General features: G+C 39.7%; 1 protein-coding gene across 9 annotated transcripts in view; it reads right to left on the reverse strand.

The window, feature by feature from the left end:
• The window catches only part of rerea (arginine-glutamic acid dipeptide (RE) repeats a), a 505,448-nt gene that overhangs the window by 352,874 nt on the left and 137,174 nt on the right, over nt 1-15,400 (reverse strand). For all 9 annotated transcript variants that reach the window (XR_005945305.1, XM_041206432.1, XM_041206431.1 and 6 more), the window contains one exon: nt 4,755-4,825. Coding sequence is in view for 7 of the 9 variants with exons in the window: in XM_041206432.1 (XP_041062366.1) it covers nt 4,755-4,825 (71 nt within the window). In the remaining 2 variants the exon portion in view is untranslated. The remainder of the gene's footprint in view (nt 1-4,754; nt 4,826-15,400) is intronic.

Consider the following 15,400-nt stretch of genomic DNA (forward strand, 5'->3'; position numbering starts at 1 on the left):
GAGATGGTGGTGGTGAGCTGTCTTCTTGAGCCACTGCAGTCCACGTGGTGTAGACACACCACAGTGCTGTTAGGAAGAGAGTTCCAGGATTTTGACCCAGCGACAGTGAAGGAACACTGATATAGTTCCAAGTCAGGATGGCGTGTGGCTAGCAGGGGAACTTACAAGTGATGGTGGCCCCAGATCTGTTGCCCTTGTCCCTCTAGGTTGTAGAGGTTGAGGGTATGGAAGGTCATGGCAAAAGAAATGCAACCAAGTGACGCAAATCAACTTCTGAAGCCAGATACAGCGTAAGGTGCTGTTTTGACAGCTTGGTTTTTTCACTCTGGACTTTTTTCATTAACTCAGTGTCATGTACCATTCAGACTCCAACAAGAAGTCTGTTTCCCAGGCTTCAGGAAATGCTGTTTTGCTTTAAAATCAGCTGTTGAAACAAGAAGGATAATTTCCCTATCTTTTCCCTCCCTGCAATGTTTTTCCTGTTGCCACACCATTGCCTCTGGTGTCCTGATGATTTCTCTTTGCCCTATTCCTATTTCTCATCTACATGCTGTCCTTCATGACATTATCCCAAAACACAGGATTAGTTTATATGTGTACACTGAGACACCTAGCTCACCTCACTTCACTTCTCTCAGTTCCACCACCTATCGCTAATTAACAGACTGCTTATCTGACATCCTGAGCTGGATGAGCAGAAATTTCCTCCAATTAAATGCTGCATTATCTTCATTCCCTGCCACAAACTCCATTCCCTAGCTACTGACTTTACCCCCCTCCCTGTCTGAGACTGAACCAAACTGTTCACAGCCTTGGTATCACATCTGACTCCAAGATGAGATTCCAGTAAGAATGCCTGCTTCCGCCTCCATAACATCACCTGACTCCATCCCTGCCTCAGTTCATCTGCTGCTGAAACCCTCATCCATACCTTTGTTACTTCTAGGATGGACTATTTCTGGCTAGCCTTCCACATTCCACCCTTCGTAAACTTGGGATCATCAAAAGCTCTACCTCTTTATTCACACCAAGTCCCATTCACCTATCAACCACCCATCCTGTGGGGATGTATGCTGAGACCTCAACTTTTTACAATTTATATCAATAACTTAGATGAGGAGAGTGAAGGCATGGTAGCTAAATTTGCAGATGGCACAAAGATAGGTTGGAAAGTATGGAAGACAGAAGAGATTGAATGCAATATTGGGCAGCCAAATGAGCAGAAAGTGCCTACTCACTACCTTGTCTATTGAAATTGCATTTCTTTTAACATATAATTAACCGCTCAGTGCTGTGGTAGTTTTAATCCCAAGTAGTAGGGGAATCTGGAACTCACTGCCTGAAAAGAGTGGTAGAGGCAGAAACCCTCAACATTTAAGTAGTATTTGGATGTGCACTTGCGATGCCATGGCATACAAGACTATGGGCCTAGTGCTGGAAAATGGGATTAGAATAGTTAGGTACTTGTTTGACAGGTGTAGGTTCGATGGGCCGAAGGGTCTTTTTCTGTGCTGTAGACCTCCATGACTCTATGTTGTGAATAAGACATAAGGAGGTTGCAGGCGGATAAGATAGGTTGAGTGAGTGGGCAACAAGTCTGGCAGATGGAGTATCATGTAGGAAAATGAGGGCGGGGATGGTGAGGAAAGCAGGGGAACATGGGGCAGAGGAGGAGGAGGATGTTGGGAGAGAGGGAAAAGGACAAAGGGGAGAGGAGGGAAGGAAGAAAGGAGACATAGATGCAATGCAGAGGGAGGGAAAGCTTTTCTTTGGTAGAAGGAACAAGTTGGACAAAGTCTATTATAGAACGCAATATTCTATTGAAAATAATCTGTGAAAACAATGTGTTCGCCCCTAATGTATTAACTTCAAATTCCTCATTCTTAACCGAAAAGCTTTCCATGTCTTTTTATGATCAGCAGCCTCCTCCAGCCTATGACCGTACCATAACATTCACCTTTACAATTTTCACCTGCAACGCTCCTTCCAGTTTACTAATCCATCAACTGGAAAACCTTTGGTCATCACATAGCTATAACTACTGAATTTGCTTCCTAAACCTATGCAGTCTGCCACACCTCTCCCCATCTTCACAAGGGTTTCTCAAAGCTCATCCCTTCAGCTACACCTTCAGCCATGTACACTGTTTTCGCTCACATCCAATCTCTTGGCTCCTTGTAAAGCATCCGATAGGATCTTCCACTGTTTAAAAGGTTATTGCTGCTGATCCATGCTTTCTTACTCACCATCCCCCAGAACTTTCAAAAAATAAAAAACCTGCACAAGAAAATGATCATTCTATACTTCCTAAAATCATTGGTCAAATGTTAAATGAAAAATACAATTTCAACAATAGTCTAAATGCAACATTTATCATAAATCCAATTTGCAGTTAATTTGAGTTAACAAAATAGATCTACAGTAAAACTGCCCTTTTATATCTAGTTAAGTTTAAGTAATTTTTAAATGTAGGTATATTTTCTAGTACCTCTCTTAGTTTTGCATTCCATTCTTTCAGTGTCTCTATTTATAGTTTCGCCCTATGCCTTATTAGAGCACGTTCAATCCAATAATCTCAAAATGGAATACTCAGAGCCTTCTGAATCATCTTGGATATTCCTGCTGTGTAGAGTGCTCTCTGCTGAAATGTATCCTTGGCTTTCCCCAACAGCTTAAACTGTCTACTGGGAAATATATGCAGGAACAGCTTCACACACTACAACAGTTCATTTAGCAGTTTAGACCTCCATGCACTCACATCAATCAGCTTAAATCCTTGCTCGGCAGTTGAATGTCCTAATTCAACCAACAGTTTTATGAAAGAGATGAAAAGTTAATACTGCCCAAAATACTGTGTACACCAATGCTATTGGAGACTCTTTCTGCTGGGATGGTCATTGCAGCATACAAACTGCACAGGCCGACAGATCTTTCAGATGAATAACAAAGATGCTCGATTGAGGAAGTTGAAGGTGTATATGCATAGGTCCTCAGCAACTTAAAACAATATGGACTGAAAGGACTCCAATATGGCAAATGGCCCCCTTCCCACACAAGAAAATGCATGAAGATTGCCAATTTTAACCAGACCTTTGGCTGGTCAGATGGGCTGATCAGTGGCAAATGGAATTTAATCCAGATAAGTGTGAGGTGATGCACTGGGGCAGGGCAAACGAGGCACAGGAATACATGATGCACGGTAGGACCCTGGGAAGTACCGAGGATCAGAGGGACCTTGGTGCGCATGTCCACTTAAGATAGCGGGGTAGTTAGATAAGGTGGTTAAGAAGGCACATGGGATGCTTGCCTTTATTAGCCGAGGCATAGAATATAAGAGCAGGGAGGTTATGCTGGAACTGTACAAAACGCTGGTTAAGCCACAGCTAGAGTATTGCATGCAGTTCTGGAATCCACATTATAGGAAGAATGTGTTGCACTGGAGAGAGTGCAGAGGAGATTTACCAGGATGTTGCCTGGGCTGGAGAATTTTAGATATGAGGAGAGATTGGATAAACTGGGGCTATTTTCCCTGGAGCAGAGGAGATTGAGGAGGGGCATGATTGAGGTGTATAAAATTATGAGGGGCATAGTAAGGTAGACAGGAAGGAACTTCTCCCCTTGGTGGAGAGATCAATAACCAGGGGGCATAGATTTAAGGTAAGGGGCAGGAGGTTTACAGTGAATGTGAGGAAGAATGTATTCACCCAGAGGGTGGTGGGAATCTTGGACTCACTGCCTGAAAGGGTGATAGAGGCAGAAACCTTCATAACATTTTAGTAGTATTTGGATGTGCACTTGCAATGCCATGGCATATAAGGCCTAGTGCTGGAAAATGGAATTAGAATAGTTAGGTACTTGTATGCCTGGTGCAGGCTCGATGGGCTGAAGGGCCTTTTTCTGTGCTGTAGACCTCTATGATTCTATGACCTTTGCTATCTTGCTGACAAAATTGCAATGTGATAGAATGTGTCATAACTAGAAATTTTTCTGCAGCAATTAAGACTAATCATCAGACTGTAAACATATCAATGCTGGCAATGATAATTAATATCCAAGATGCAGTGATGTCACTGAAGTTTATCAATATTAACTCAGGGTCAACACTTACTGGAAAATAACACTCGATGCATTCAATGTCTTCAAAACCATTATCCCTTTTGTAAAAAATATAGGGTTACAGTGCAGCTTCATACAAAACTCCCTATCACAAACAAACTTTCCCACAGGAAAGCTTCAGTGCCACTATGTCTTAGCAAACTCAACAGCAGCTCTATGCTTAAAACCATACTGTTTTGGTGAATTAATTGGTCTTAACTTGAATATTACAACCACCTTTAACACTCTTGCACTAGGTGAGGGAACTGGAAGAGCAAGGGTAAAAATAGTCAGCCAGTTTTCTCACTACGCACCACAATCCAATGGCTCCTGCTGGAGAGTAGACATGGACATTGACAAAAAGTGCAATCACACTCGCCTGAGGCAGTTTCCCCCGCCACCACCCCTCAACTTATGATTAAGAGAGCTTGATTTTGTTACAGACATTTTGACTGGCAGGGCATAAGACTTCACATAGCATGTTCTGCACACGAACAGATTAACAATCTGCAATTTTAAGTCAAGCTGAAAAGACGAGATAGATACATACTGTGGCATTAAATTGTATAATATTCAGACAAATCAACAGCACAAAATTGTCAGATGATTTAAAATAGGAAGGAGAGATTTAATTTTGCACAGTTGAATTTAATACTCACCAGTTTGAATTCTTGGATGCTGCAGATAAAGTAAGGTGTGTTGGGGCGGCGACTCTCTATATAAACACAATCTGATGAGAAAAGGAAAACAGAACATTAAATATACCACTTTCAGGGAAAAAGTGAATCATTGCAAACACCTAGGATACCTTTTGTACATTACATGTTCAATAAAGCAAGGGAATTCAGCAGGTGTGACACTGTTCATTTTCCACACCCGTCAACCTATGGGCTCTTTTGAAACAGACTTTCAGTTTAGTAGGAAGTTATGGGCAGTTTTGTGCTATGGATTCATACCAGAAAAAAGTAGGTTGAAACTACCCAAGTTCATTTCACATTTGTATTACAGCTGATTTTAGAGGCTTTCAGCTCATCAGCCTGGGATGGTCAGAATCCAAGTTTGCCAAAGACACAAAGATAGTGAGCATTTTAAGCAGAGTAGATGTAAGCATAAAATTACAAAGAGATATCAATAGATTGAATGAATAGGCAAAACGGTGTTTTCAGTACAGGTAAACATTTCAAATACATTTTAAAAAATCAAGGACTTCCATGAAGGAATAGAAAGTTGCATGTTCAAGTTTTTAGATGGCTCCAAGTTATAAGGCACAGCAAATTATATAGATAGAAGCTTCAATATGTGGAAGTGCAAGGTCATCCAGTTTGGAACTGAGAAAGGTAAATCAGAATATTCTCAATGGAGACGAGGAGCTATGGAGGAGTAAAGGGATTTGGAGTCCACATCCACCAATCACTAAAAACCTATCCATATGTACAAAAAGTAATCAAAAAAGCCACTGCAATGTTAGCCATCTCCCCCTCAGCTTCCACAGTGCCACCATTACCAAATCCCCACCATATCATATTGAGGATTGCTATTAATCTAAAGCTTGACATGACTGACTATGTCAAGCCCATGGCCACTAGAGCAGGACACAGAGGCTAGGTACTTGGTGGCAAACACTCAAAGCCATGATCATCTACAAGGCTTAAGTCAAGGATGTGACTGAACGCTCGTCACTAATGGAATGATACAACCATAATGCTCAAGAAGCTGGAACACAGCAGTTTGTTTGACTAGCAATGTTTATCACAAGAAGACTGGATGCAAAGGGTCAAAAGCTATGCTCCATTTGTACAGAGACTTGGTCTGACCCCATCTATAGTTTTGGCACCATGCCTCAGGAAGGATATATTGGCCTTGGTGGCAGTGAAAGAAAAAAAAGATTTGTATTTCTAAAGTGCCTCTCAGGACCTCTGGCTCTTCCCAAGCTTTCTACAATGAAGTACTTTTGAAGTGTAATTACTGTTATAATATGGGAAAAGTGACAGCCAATTTGCAACAATGTAGGAAACGCTCTCAGCCCAACCATCTTCATCTGTTCATCAATGATTTTCCCTCCATCACAAGGTCAGGAGTGATTGGCCTATAGAATTCCACAGCTTTCATCTCCGTTCATAATCAGCTCATGCCAGCTTACAACAGCATCTGGATAACAGGAGGCAAGTGACATTCATGCTGCATGCATATCAGACAACGACCAACCAGAATGGGAGCAAACCAATCCATCTCCCCTTCGGCTTCCACAGTGCCACCATTGCCAAATCCCTACCATATTATATTGAGGATTACTATTAATCTTATGCTTGACATGATCAACTATATCAAGCCCATGGCTACAAGAGCAGGACACAGAGGCTAGGTACTTGGTGACAAACACTCAAAGCTATGACCATCTACAAGGTTCAAGTAAAGGATGTGACTGAACACTCACCACTAATGGATTGACACAACCACAACATTCAAGAAGCTCGAGGTCATTAAGAACACAGCAGTTTGTTTGATTAACCCACCAAAATTGAACTCAATATCCATACAGTTATGGCTTATGATTATGGCTGCATTACGTATAATCTAGAGCAGGAATGTAGGTGGAGTTTGCACTCGGAGTGAAGAGACAAATTAATGAGAATTTAAAATGAAGATGGAAGATTTGTCTAGCTTTTGCTGGATTAAAAATCACCAGGACAACCCTCATCATGAAAGACAGTTCTGGGGTTAAAAGTTCCCAGGGTTGGAAAGCAAAGGAAAGTACCAAACCCTCAGGAGCTAAAAATCACTTTGGATTGGGTCCAGAGAATCAAACAACTAAAGGAATATTAAGTATATCTGTGAAGTGGATTTTTGGTTGTGTTAAAAGTAAATGGGGAGAGTTCTGCTCTGTGGTTTCAAGTATAAGTAGCCTACAAAAAGAGTGTTTAGTGAAGAGAGCTTGTGACAGTAAAAATCTTAAAATGTGAAATTTTGTTGTGTCATCCTTCCAGCTATCAACTGGAAGTTCCATTCTTCTTTAAAAGTTAGCAGTCTTTACGGGGATTGTAAGATGCTATACAAACAAGGCTGTATATTATTTTTGCGAACTCTCAATTTTAATATTTTTCTTAAACAATATCACTTACTGAAATTTTAACGGACATCATAGTCAATAATTTAAGGCTTGCAAGCCAAATCCTGTAAGCTTTCAAACATAGTCAGAGGGCTTATAATATACTTGTGGCTTAAGGGGTGTAACATTTCTTTCACTGATTATAGGCATGTGTAGGGAGCCATATTTTCATTATGAAAATATCATGGGTGAGAAAAGCCTACCTTGAACAACTGATCTAATCATAGGTAAATGATTTGAGACACAGAAACTTGCACCATTTAATAACACAAGGGAAAAATTGTATTCAACTGTGCTATCGCTTGTTAAAGTCTCTTGAGCTCACTTTGCATTCATACCTACCTGTGCAGAAAGCCCAAAACTAAATTGCTCTGATTGATAAATTGAGGAAACATTACATCTACAAAAACATTTTGAAAGAAATCCAGGAGCCTACTGAAAGCTAAATTAATTTGGTCTGTCAGGCTGCCATTTAGGTATTTCTAAATTACATCTGACAGTGATTTTGAATATTTATCAACTTGCACCACAATCAATAAGAAATAAAATTACAATATATACTGGAAAAGAGGTCAGCTTAACTAATGAAGGATGGGAATTTAAATTCCTCCCAATACTGTTACCTTCCTGCAAAAGAAAGCTTTTACCACATAAACACTGGTGTTTACCTGGTAAATACCAATTCAAAGGCTGCCTTGGGAGTCTTACACAGCAGACAATGATCCATCCAATAAAAAAAGGAGAGAGAGAAAAGGCAGTTGTTCTGGAGAAGCACAATAGGCAATTTCCCTGTCCACTTATCCTGCAAATCAAACCCTCCACACAAATTCAAAAGACTAACCTAGTTTTCACAGGGTGATATCAAACAGAGAAATTATACAGAAAAATAAACATGATTTTCATCCTGTAGTGAGGCAGTAAAAGGCTATTCTGCCTGAAGAAATAAACTGACATCTACAGTAGCAAATATTGATTTAACGTAAATACTTCTACTGAGAGAAAAAAAATAGGTTTCAGAACCAGTAAAACAATCATGCTAAAAACTGGATCTAAATTTTACCATCACCCGATCCTTTACAGTCTGGATAAGTGGTAAGATTGATAATGAGAGTTCAATACTCACCAACTTACCACAGCGAAGCTACATAAGACGGGAGAACGATTTTAATGCATCAGTCCAATGGATGATGGAATGCAAATATATGAAAAGTAGAGCAAGAAAAGCCCAAGCTTCAGCCCCTAGTAATGCTAGGGGTAGGCAAATGAGTGGCAGGGGTAACCCTGGGGTAGGCAAATGCGTGGCTCCCACAATCTGCTTTTTAACAACGACACAAATCCAGAATAAGAATAAGAAAACTATTTTGTTCCATTGATCTAAAAGAGCACCACAAGAAAATAAGATTCTGTTTACTTTACAAGCATCACTGACAAAGGGAAGTTGAACATTCGTCATTCAAACTAGCCAACCATTGCTAAATTACTCAAACTGGTTTGGAAAAGTTAACACCCCAACGAAGGCAGCAGATTCCTAACCAATGAGAGGTAAGAGGGGCTATGATTGTCCAGCCCAGAAAGTCCACGATTTATTGCTTCCTGGTTAATAAGCTTCTAATAGAATGGCTCATCAGAACATCAAAAATCAGAGAGATTTTGATGGAACAAATTTGGTAATCAATTCAAGTCATTTTTGATAATACTAATAAGTTATAGACCTGCAGATTGTTCAACTGAACACTTCTAAGACACAATGTGGGCATCTGGAAGTCCTCTGATGTCAAATGAATTTATCATAATGTGACTTCAGTTTCCAAAAGATTTGTCGAACTACTGACGTCAAAAGAGCAAACTAGTGGCCTGAAAACAAAACTGGTGCAGGTAGACCTCAAAGCATTTCATAATAGACTAAAGAAGCTCATTGTCTATTGCCAAACGGTTGGCAATCAATTGAATTTATCTTTCCAAGATTATTCAACATGGTTAACTGGCAGAAAGGCAAGTTATCTAATGCCCCTTTTTTGGTCTGCCCTGTAATGTTTGTGACCATGAAGCAAGACGCCTCATGGGTAAGTGATTTCTGAAAACACGAACTGTGTTATCTCAGATTGCTTGCAATCACTTTCCTCCTCCAGTCATTCATCTTCACTTAATTGCCTGATGCTTCAAGTGGGTTCTTTTCTCAAGATCATTTGTAATCAATATCAACTGAGGAACTTGGTTTGACAAAAAAAGTGTAACCAAATAAATTGTAGGGCTGGTCCTCCTAATGACAATTTTGAACATAATCCACTGGTGGAAAGGTGGAATTGCCTAAATAAAAGGCAACAGACCTGAAAGTCTTGCACAAATGTATATATAGAGTAAGCTGAATATTTTCCATGCTCCTATGCAGAAAAAGCCAGACCATAAGCAATACAACATGATCTTTAAGAATTAGCACTGCATGCTTATGCTCAAGAACCCCACTTTGCACAAAGTAGATTGTAGGGTGCAATGGTGGCTTTTTCTTAGGAAGGCTAGAATGTTAACAGTAACGGAGGTTGATTTTCATGGAGACGGTCCTAGAAAGTTGCTAGACAAAAAAGGAATTGGGTTGTAACAGAACAGTGCTGTGTATCATTAAGAATGCATTACTTAAAAAACTCAGAAAACTGGGTCCTAAGAATGAACACCAATCAAGCAAGATCATCAATTTATCTTGTTAACATGAGTAGTTCAATTCCTACTGCAGAGTATCCACAAAATTAAAAATTCCATGTGTTGAATTTTCATTTTCTTATATGAGCAAGTTTTCAAATGGGGAGGAAGACTTTGTATGAAAAAATAGGTGATCATCACTACAGGCAAAAGAAAAACATGGGTCCTGCTCAACTTGAGTTACATTCAACTGGAAAACTGCTGATGAGATAAGTCAACATAATAACTTTTTGTATTTGACAAACTTTTAATTACATCGATGTCTGTCAAAAATAATTTATACACAAAAATCAAACTAACTGCAGCAAACGCAGCCTGCACACTTCCATCTGTGGAGTGACAGTCAAAACCACACACTATAAAATGATTAGTGAACATGCATAAGAACATAATAAAGGAGCAGTAGACTATACAGCCCTCAAGTCTGCTCCATCATTCAATTTGATCATGGCTGACCTTCTGCCTCAAGTCCACTTCCCCCACCAACCCCCTCTTCCAAGTCCCCGTAACCCTCGGTTCCATGAGGCCAAAAATCTATTCTAGCCTTGAATATACTCAATGTGGAGCATCCACAACCCGCTAGGGTGTATAATTCCAAAGATTCACAACACTTTAGCGAAGAAGTTTCTCATCTCAGGCCTAAACAATCAACCCCTTATCCCGTGACTATGATCCCAACTAGGAGAAACAACCTCATAGTGCCAAACCTGTCAAGCCCCTTCAGAATCTTTCTTACTTCCCCCTTAAAAATCATATAGCATTTCCATAAAATTTATGTTTCATATTAGCCCATTCTCCCATCATTTTATAATGCAAATTTTTAAAAGTCAACATTTACATATCTAAGATGGCTTGCCTGTCATCTTATTTACTGTTGAAAATATCCAATGGTAGCATAATGGTTGTGTGCTTTGTAGACCATAAAAGGAAGCATTTTCAGTGCGATCCCACACAACTCCAAAACTGGAGCTTCTGATTAGAGTTAATCCTTTCTTCATCAGTTAAAAATCTTAATCTAGCAACATATGTTCATGAAGGGCCTTCCTGGACTCAGCCAGCAGATTTATTGGCAGCATTCAACACTTTTTATCTTATTGCTGTGTCATGTGACATGCTGCATGGCACAATGTTTGCCAGGAAAACAAGAAAAAATACTTAGAAATATAAGGATGCCTTAAGCAGCGCACAAAACAACAACCAGCTGCTTTTACAGTGGTAAACATGTACATTCTTTCTCTCATATGGTTGGCAATGAGCAAACGATTTGGCTGTTCAGTTAATATCAGCTCTTGCTGAGCACATTGCTGAGGACCCTCATTTCAAGAGGGAAATAAAACTGACATCCAAACGTGACAGTAGCTAATGAATTATGTTGTTCAGCTGTTAATAAGTGCAGGCTGTTTGACAAAGCTCATTCCTTGTGACATTATTTTCCTATTATGCTGACACTCACATGGAGCAGTGGCTGCACACAGTAGATTTTACATAAAGTTTCTGCAAGTTTTGGCTGATCAGTGTGTTTCTAAAAACGAAAAATGTCAGCATGTTGTTTCTGGAGGGTTAACTAATATATTTGAATCAATGTAGAGTATTGTGTCCAATTTATATCAATTGTTATCTGCTCAAATTCCTAGTATTTGCTCCAAGTATTTTTATGCCTTATCTTTCCTTTCCTCAATTAGATCCCACTGCAACCTCCCACTACCACACTTTTAGTTTTTATCTACGGTGACTAAATATTCTGGGATGCAAAGCTCTTTGAGCTAGAGGTCAATGCTACTCTCATTGCATATAATATTTGGTTAAAAGGAACTGTATTTTATTAGGGCAAAACTGGCACCAATTTACTTGATGAAATCTCTGGTACTACTTTGTGTAAAATACAGAAGCCTAACAAAACTTACTCATTGAGCTAGAATCTTTGTATTTTGCTACAATGTTCTTCCCAAGCAACGGTTTAGGTCCAAGTTAAATAAACAAAATTTAACCTGAATTAGAATTTCACCTCACAGTACGTGGCTCCACAGTACTTGGCTATTTATTAGCCTACATAAAAGGAAGTGAATTTCAAGTCTCCAAAGAAATGAGCCACATTCACAGAACAGTTGTAAGCTGACATTTGTTCAGGCATTACACTGGTTCAAAAATAGTGCGCTTTTGCTTGTATCAACTGGAATTTGCAATAATTTTGCTTTTACGATAGGCAACTGTAAACACCATTTGAGACAACTTCTTCCTTAATCAGGCTGGAATTACTCAAGTTGCTTAAATCTGGTTCCTTCTGTTCCAGAAGTCTGACCTGCTGAGTATTTCCAGCATTTTCAGTTTTTATTTCAAGTTGAAGTATTCACATCCTTTATGCTGCTTACCTTAGGAAGGACATGATACTCCAGCAAATATAGCTTGGCAAAGTCAATGACAGTTAATGTTGCAAGAATCAGTCAAAATGTAACTGAATACTACAAAAGGCCAAATTTGCTATATCAAGCTCTGCCCTTAGGAGAAATAGGGAGAAAATTGGAAAAGATAGGTGCAGTGATTCATACTGTAAAATAGTCCTTTCACAGCAGCAGTTGCTGTCTAACAACATAATTATTACTCCATGTGATCATTCTTCATGCATAAACCCAGAGTGTGAATTTTGGAAAGTTATTCAACTGCAAGGGGACATCACAGTTGACAACAATCAAGTCCTTCACCTGACATCCAAGGGATACTTTCCAATGGAGATCACTGACTGGGAGCCAGGGGCAAGAACCCTGGCTGATTTACCAGTCCTGCCCTCATCCACTTAGCTTAGGTACTGAAGTCAAATCACAGTAACTTCATTGTTGCTCCTGATTGTTTCTCATCAAATTCTGCACAAGTTCTATGCACCACATCAAAAGATGCAATCACTTAGCCATCATGGGTTTAAAAGTCTCAGCCATCAAGTCTCTAAAAACAATTTTAAATATGTGTTGCACAAAAATTAAGAAGAGTTAAGGGGAGGTGATGGTGTAGTTGCTGGACTAGTAATCCAGAGACCAGGGTTCAAATCCTGCTAAATTTGAATTTTTTTTAAAAATCTGGAATTAAAAGTCTAATGATGACCATGAAACCATTGCCAATTGTCGTAAAAACCCATCTGGGTCACTAATGTCCTTTAGGGAGAGAAATCTGCCATCCTTACCTGGTCTGGTCTACACGTGGCTCCAGACCCACAGCAACGTGGTTCACTCTTAAATGCCCTCTGAACAAGGGCAATTAGGGATGGGCAATTAATGCTGGCCTAGCCAGCAACGCCCACATCCCATGAATGAATATTTTAAAAATTACTTTCGTTAACTTTAGTGTGCCTGGGGTATGGATCAAGTTTCTTGGGTCAGAATTAATGTTTAAAATGGTATTCAGAACAACCCAGTTAACTTTGTGAGGAATCATATCATATTACAGAATGTCCATTGCAGGGCTTGAAAAAAATCTGGCACAATCTGTATTTGAGATGGTAAACTAGCATTCAAATAAAAGCATTCAAATTCGGGGTGCAATGCATAAATGGTCTTTAATGTTATCAATTTCATGAGTAAGGATCATGAGAAGCAGTCAAGCTTGAAGACAATCCAAGAAACTAGTCTGAAAACAAGTCTTTATGCTCAGTAAACGTTTTGCTAACATGATTTTGCAGGTTCGGTCCCTAATGTCTTATAGCAAGTATTACCAGGTCAAGCATAATATTCACATTGGAAACTTTTTCTCTGTTCTATTATAACAATATGCCTAATTCCCATATTTAGAGCAAACCCATGTCATTGCTAGTGTTGCCAGCTGTCCAGGGTTGTCCTGCATTCTTGAGGATTAATATCCAGGCCACAGTTGCAAGCAGTCCAGATGAAGAATTATAGAAGCTTTAAACGAAATTTTGTTTCATAATTTTCTTATAACTTTTCCAAGGATAGAGCACAAAAATCAAGGTTGACACTCCAGAGCAGTACCGAGAGAGTGCTTTCAGATGAAACTTTAACCCGAGTCTGCCTGCTCGGGTGGATGTAAAAGATCCTATGGCAGTATTCCGAGGAAGAACAGTGGAGTTCTCTCTGGTGTTCTTTCATTCATTAGATATAAAAATATTGGAAATGGTTGGGGGGTGGGGGGGTTTGGGAAAACTGTTTCCTTAACAATTAAGATTAGAGTCAGTTCTCTTTCTAATTGGTCTTGGAGGCAGTGTGCCTGGAGTATGGGTCATTGGCGGGGCGGGGGCAGGGGGCGAGGTGGTTCACGGTCGGGGGTCATGTGATGAAATCTCTAGAAATACATCCAAACATGGCTGGTAATCCTATTTAGAGTTATAGTTTAGGGTGTATGTTTTCTAATAGGCCTTTATTATACCTTCTCTGAGCCTGAGGCCCCTCGAGTCTGCTCTGCCATTCAGTAAGAAATGGCTGATCTGTTTTGGCCTCTACTTTTCTGCCGCCTGCTCATCACACCGCCCCCACCCAACCTAGACTCCATTGTAGATCAAAAATCTGTCTAACTCAGCTATGAACATATTCAATGGCCCAGCCAATGCTCGCTGGGGAAGCGAATTCCAAAGACTAACAACTTTCTGAGAGAAGGAATTTTGTCTCTGCCTTAAATGGGGGACCCATTTTGAAACTGTGTACCCAGTTCTAGATTCCAGCATGTGCCCCCTGCACCCCAAGAAACATCCTCTCAGCATCTACCCTATCAAGCTCCCTCACAATAAGATCATCTCTCATTCCTCTAAACTCCAATGAGCATAAGCCCAAACTGCTCAACCTTTCCTCATAAGAAAACCCTTTCATCCAAGATATCAGCCTAGTGAACCTTCTCCGAGCTGCTTCCAATGCGTAAATCCCCATTTAAGTATCCAAATTATACACAGTATTCTCGGTGTGGTTGCACCAATGCCTTGTACGGGTGTAGCAAAAGTTCCCTACTCCATTCCCCTTGCAATAAAGGGCAACTTTTCATTTGCCTTGCTAATTACTTGCCCCTCCAAAGTCCAACTCTGGAGAAACAGAAAGGTCAATACGCTGCTAAAATTTACCTAAAAATATGATAGGGCTTGTTTAAAGTGCCATTTAAAAGTCAATAGGGGCCCCTGTTTTTTATATGGAGTGAGACCAAGGAGAACACACGTATGAAAAGCAATTTCATAATATCAATTCTTGCAGCTGACCAAGTACAATGCTAACACAAACATAAAACAATGGACAAGAACTTCAAAGCATTGCTCCCCTTGGGCACATTTACTGTTATGAATTTAAATGTTAAAGCACACACACTTAACCTCAAAATTTAGTGAACTCTTATGTTCCCATTTGGAAGGAATGCATCATCTGCAAATTTTACTAATAGTTACTTAATAAAATGTAATACATGGCTCACTTTGTTGTCCTTTTATGTCACTTCAAAGTATAATACTGGTGCTTTGAAGTTTGTCTGTCCTTGACTATATATTCAACACTGAGTAATTAAGATTTTTTGGGTTTTTGCTTGCTT

Source organism: Carcharodon carcharias, chromosome 15, assembly GCF_017639515.1.
Source record: "Carcharodon carcharias isolate sCarCar2 chromosome 15, sCarCar2.pri, whole genome shotgun sequence".
NCBI lineage: Eukaryota > Metazoa > Chordata > Chondrichthyes > Lamniformes > Lamnidae > Carcharodon > Carcharodon carcharias.